The following is a 4,135-nucleotide window of genomic DNA, read 5'->3' on the forward strand; positions in this document are numbered from 1 at the left end:
CTAGAAAGCCAATAATAAACCCCGTTGAGATAAGTAAGCATCAAGAGGTGCATATAAGAAAAAACCGGGAGGGAATTCAAGAGTAAGGTGTTTCCATGAATTGTTGCATAAGGAATAGACACAGACATAGACGCGATTATAATCACCTAGTCCAAGATCATCCCAGAGCCCTCGAAGCCATACAACCTTGTAATCTAGAGTCAACAGGTCAAATCCCAATCCGTACTGCTGATTATGGTGCGAGAAAAAGGACTCGATCTCAAAAGGCGCAGGAGAAAGAGACCTGAACTCTCTGGTGGCAGGATTCCACAGACCCAAGCAGACATCTTCTCCATAAAACAACTTCTGCACTAAGAATAAATCGTCAACTGGACCAGCAACACACGAGAAATCAGCCACCCTCGGAAGCTGAAGGAGAGTTTTTTGTTCAGGGGTCACACCAGGAGCAATTTCTTCAGGGAGCAAGGAGAATACAACATACCTTACGATGGGGTGTAATTCAGTAACTAATTTCATGTTGCAAACAAGGAGACCGGCACAATTGTTGCTGCAATGTTAAAAATGTTATTTTATGAAACTCAGACTTTTGATGAGAGCACGCCAGCTCTTGTGTACACATTTGAAACGCAAGAGTGATTCCACGGGCAATCTCAATAGAATATCAACTACGACATCTTCTGGTATAGGACGACCACCATCCATAGTAGTGCAAAAAGGTTCTTATTGTGCCTTACCGAAAAGGTCACAAACCTTTGATAAATTCACAATCTTTCAAAAAGGTCGTCACCTTTAATAAAAGTCACAACTTTCCATAAAAGTCAGAACTTTTCATAAAAGTCGCAACTTTTTATAAAATTCACAACTTTTCATAAACGTCGCAACCTTTCATAAAAGTCACAACTCTTCATAATAGTCGCAACTCTTCATTTTCCATTCACGCCTTTTAAAACCCAACAAAAAGGTCTCTTGAAACAGAACTAACTTTTTATACATATAAACTATACACTACTGTTTCCTTGGAATTGTGTTTTGATGGCTTATTCACACGTTTAGGCTTTTTATTTTTCGAACTCCTGAACGAAAATCTTGAATTCGCCACTGGACAGTTTTAGGGATGACACTCCCTCTGTTAGTGTTAACTAACCTAGAAAAGCAAACAAATGGAAATTCATACAAGATATTCTAGTAAGGAACTGGCCATTTGCTTGTCTAGACTTTTCATTAGCCATAAAGCAGTAAACGACTTTCCGGTTAGTTGGTGAGTTATTTACGTGTTAAATTCCGCACATCAAGTATGGTATTTGACTACCGGTTTAAATGTATAAGTTGAGGACAAAACATATGAATTATTTTATACAAGGCAAAAGATGGAATCACTACAACAAAAATAAATTTTAGCGGCATTAAATATTGACATTCATAAAGAGTGCTAAAGTCTTTACCGCCATTAGTAAGTGTCATTGGAATCAATGTCTCTAAAGACTTTAGGGACATATACAAAGAGTGACAATTGCCGCTAAAAATACATATTTAGCGGCAATTAAGAATTAATTGCCGCTAATGATCATTTTTGTTGTAGTGGATAACGAAACTCGGTATAACTAATTAATATGTAAACTCTTTCGGTTAAGATCAATCAGCACCACTTGAAAATTTAGCAAGTTTAAGTTGGCACTTTTTGCAAGTATTTCTAAAAGTTAGAATTTGAAAGAACCAAAAGAATGATCAAAATCGGGCAGGATATAATTTAGAAGCAAAACCCTACATTACCAAATTCAAAAAAAAAAATATATTATAGAATGAAATTGAAATCTAACTTTACAAACGAGGATGATATCTCCTTCCTTCATTATTACTATACTTGTTTGCCACTCCAGGGTGTTTCGATTAGGTTATTCTAGGAGAGTTTTCGCATCAACATCTTTTTTCCGCCCGATGTTTGAAGCCCTTATTGAAACATCGATTGAATTCGAATTGCGCATCGTAGGGCCCATTCGGGATTGATGCTTCCCAACATGCCTATTCACATTAAATACTAACTAGAATCTTATTACAGTTTTGAACTATTAAACAAGAAACAAGACATAGGATAAGGGAAATATTCATTATTAACTTCACTTCTCCTTATTAGTACCAAAAGTTTCTCGTTTAGGAAATAGGAAGTTTTAAAGGACTAATTATATCCAATGGTTGGTTCTATTTATGAATCAATCCCTTCGGTGCATTATTTCCCTAGGTTCCAACATTGGTAAAAAAATCAAGCTTTCTCGATTGAATTGACATATTTATATACTTTTTCCTCATCGTATCTATCACGGATGCCGCTCTTACCTTATGACTTATATCATCATTTATATTTTTTTATTGTTCCGAGTATGAACGCGCATCCACCTCACTATCCACATCTCTGCAACATGCATCTTCTCGACATGATCAGAGTTCTTGACTGGCCAACTTTCATTTCCATACAACAATTTACAAACATACTCTTTATAAAATGCACGTACATATATAGATGGAAAAATCATGAACAGATGAAACTTAAACAATACTCCCCCCCCCCCCCCCCATCTCAATTAAAATGATATTGGGATTTTATCTTTCAGATTGTTATTTTTGTGATTTACAATGCTTTTCACACAATTTAAAAAAACAAAAATTTATTATTGAAAAAAACTTAAAGCTTTTGTATCTAAATTTACTGTCAAATTATAGAAATTTCAATCTCAAAATTCATATTAATGCCACGTAAATTAAATCAACCCCAACACTCAGAAAATCTACAATCAACATAAAAGGTTAAAAAAATAATAATATAAGAAACAAGTAGAAAAACCTTGAGATAATATGCCCTGCTAAATGACTTACACCAAGAAAATCATAATACTCTGTCTGTTTAACCATTTTTATCACTAGATATATTTTGTACGTCTAATCTCTAAGATGAGGCCTCATCCGCTGGTATAGTATTGAAGTAGTGTTCAATTTGCTTGACTGCATTATCCTCGCCCCGAGTCTCATTTCCTCTCTTTATTGGAACTAGGCTCTCCTTGTAATTGAAAACCCAACAGCCAGCAATGTTAGGGTCCAGCTGAAATCCAAGATCTGTAACATGTCTTGTTTTAGGGTCATATAGCACTAGCTGTGAAGTTTCCATGATCTCGAAAACCATCTTATTGTTATCCCAGATGTTGATAGGCCAATAAGAATCTATATGAGGTTGAACAGTAAGAACTTTGGACCAATTTCCCTCTTGTTTCATTACCCACACATCATATATGGATGTCATAGGTTGGTCAGAGTCACTTGTTAACATTGCAAGTGAGCCGCCATGCAATGTAAGCGCCCCCCAATGTGCAGTTGTAATATCTGGGACTTGCATCTCCCTAAATTGTTCACTGATCATGTCAAGAGAGAGAATCGTGTATATGCCATTTAGGCCCTTCGAAAGCCAATAATAAACTCCGTTGAGATAAGTGGCATCAAGGGGTGCAGATAAGTTAGAAATTGGAGGGAATTCGAGAGTAAGGCGTTTCCATGAATTGTTGCATGAGGAATAGACACAGGTATAGACACTTAGTCCAAGATCATCCCAGAATACTCGAATCCATACAACCTTGTAATCTAGAGTAACCAGGTCAAATCCAAATCCATACTGATGATCATTATTGTGCGACCAAAAACCCTCAATCTCAAAATGCGCAGGGGGCAGAGACCTGAACTCTTTGGTAGCAGGATTCCACAAACCTAAGCAGACATCTGCTCCATAAAGCAACTTCTGCACTAAGAATAAGCCATTAACTGGACCGGCAACACACATGAAATCAGTGACCCTCGGAAGTTGAAGGAGAGTTTTTTGTTCAGGGGTCACACCTGGAACAATTTCTTCAGGGAGCAAGGAGAATACAACAGACTTTACGATGGGCTGTAATTCAGGGGCCATTTTCATGTTGCAAACAAAGAGACGGGCACAATTGTTGTTGCGATATTGAAAATGTTCTTTTATGAAACTCGGACTTTTGATGAGAGCACACCAGTTCTTGCGCACACATTTGAAACGCAAGAGTGATTTCACGGGCAATCTCAATAGAATATCAACCAGTGCATCTTCCGGTATAGGACGAACAACATCCAT

General features: G+C 37.0%; 2 protein-coding genes across 2 annotated transcripts; both read right to left on the bottom strand.

Moving 5' to 3' along the window:
* Window positions 1-702, bottom strand: LOC101267801 (putative F-box/kelch-repeat protein At1g12870). The gene is made up of 2 exons (XM_004237704.1): window positions 602-702; window positions 1-547 (listed from the first exon to the last, which is right to left on the bottom strand). The coding sequence occupies exons 1-2, from the start codon at window positions 700-702 to the stop codon at window positions 1-3; spliced, it is 648 nt and encodes a 215-aa protein (XP_004237752.1).
* A 2,079-nt stretch (window positions 703-2,781) lies between these two features.
* On the bottom strand, window positions 2,782-4,135 carry LOC101268095 (F-box/kelch-repeat protein At3g23880-like). Its single transcript, XM_019213445.3, has one exon. The coding sequence runs from the start codon at window positions 4,133-4,135 to the stop codon at window positions 2,939-2,941; it is 1,197 nt and encodes a 398-aa protein (XP_019068990.1). The 3' UTR covers window positions 2,782-2,938.

Source organism: Solanum lycopersicum, chromosome 4 (assembly GCF_036512215.1).
Source record: "Solanum lycopersicum chromosome 4, SLM_r2.1".
NCBI classification, from domain to species: domain Eukaryota; kingdom Viridiplantae; phylum Streptophyta; class Magnoliopsida; order Solanales; family Solanaceae; genus Solanum; species Solanum lycopersicum.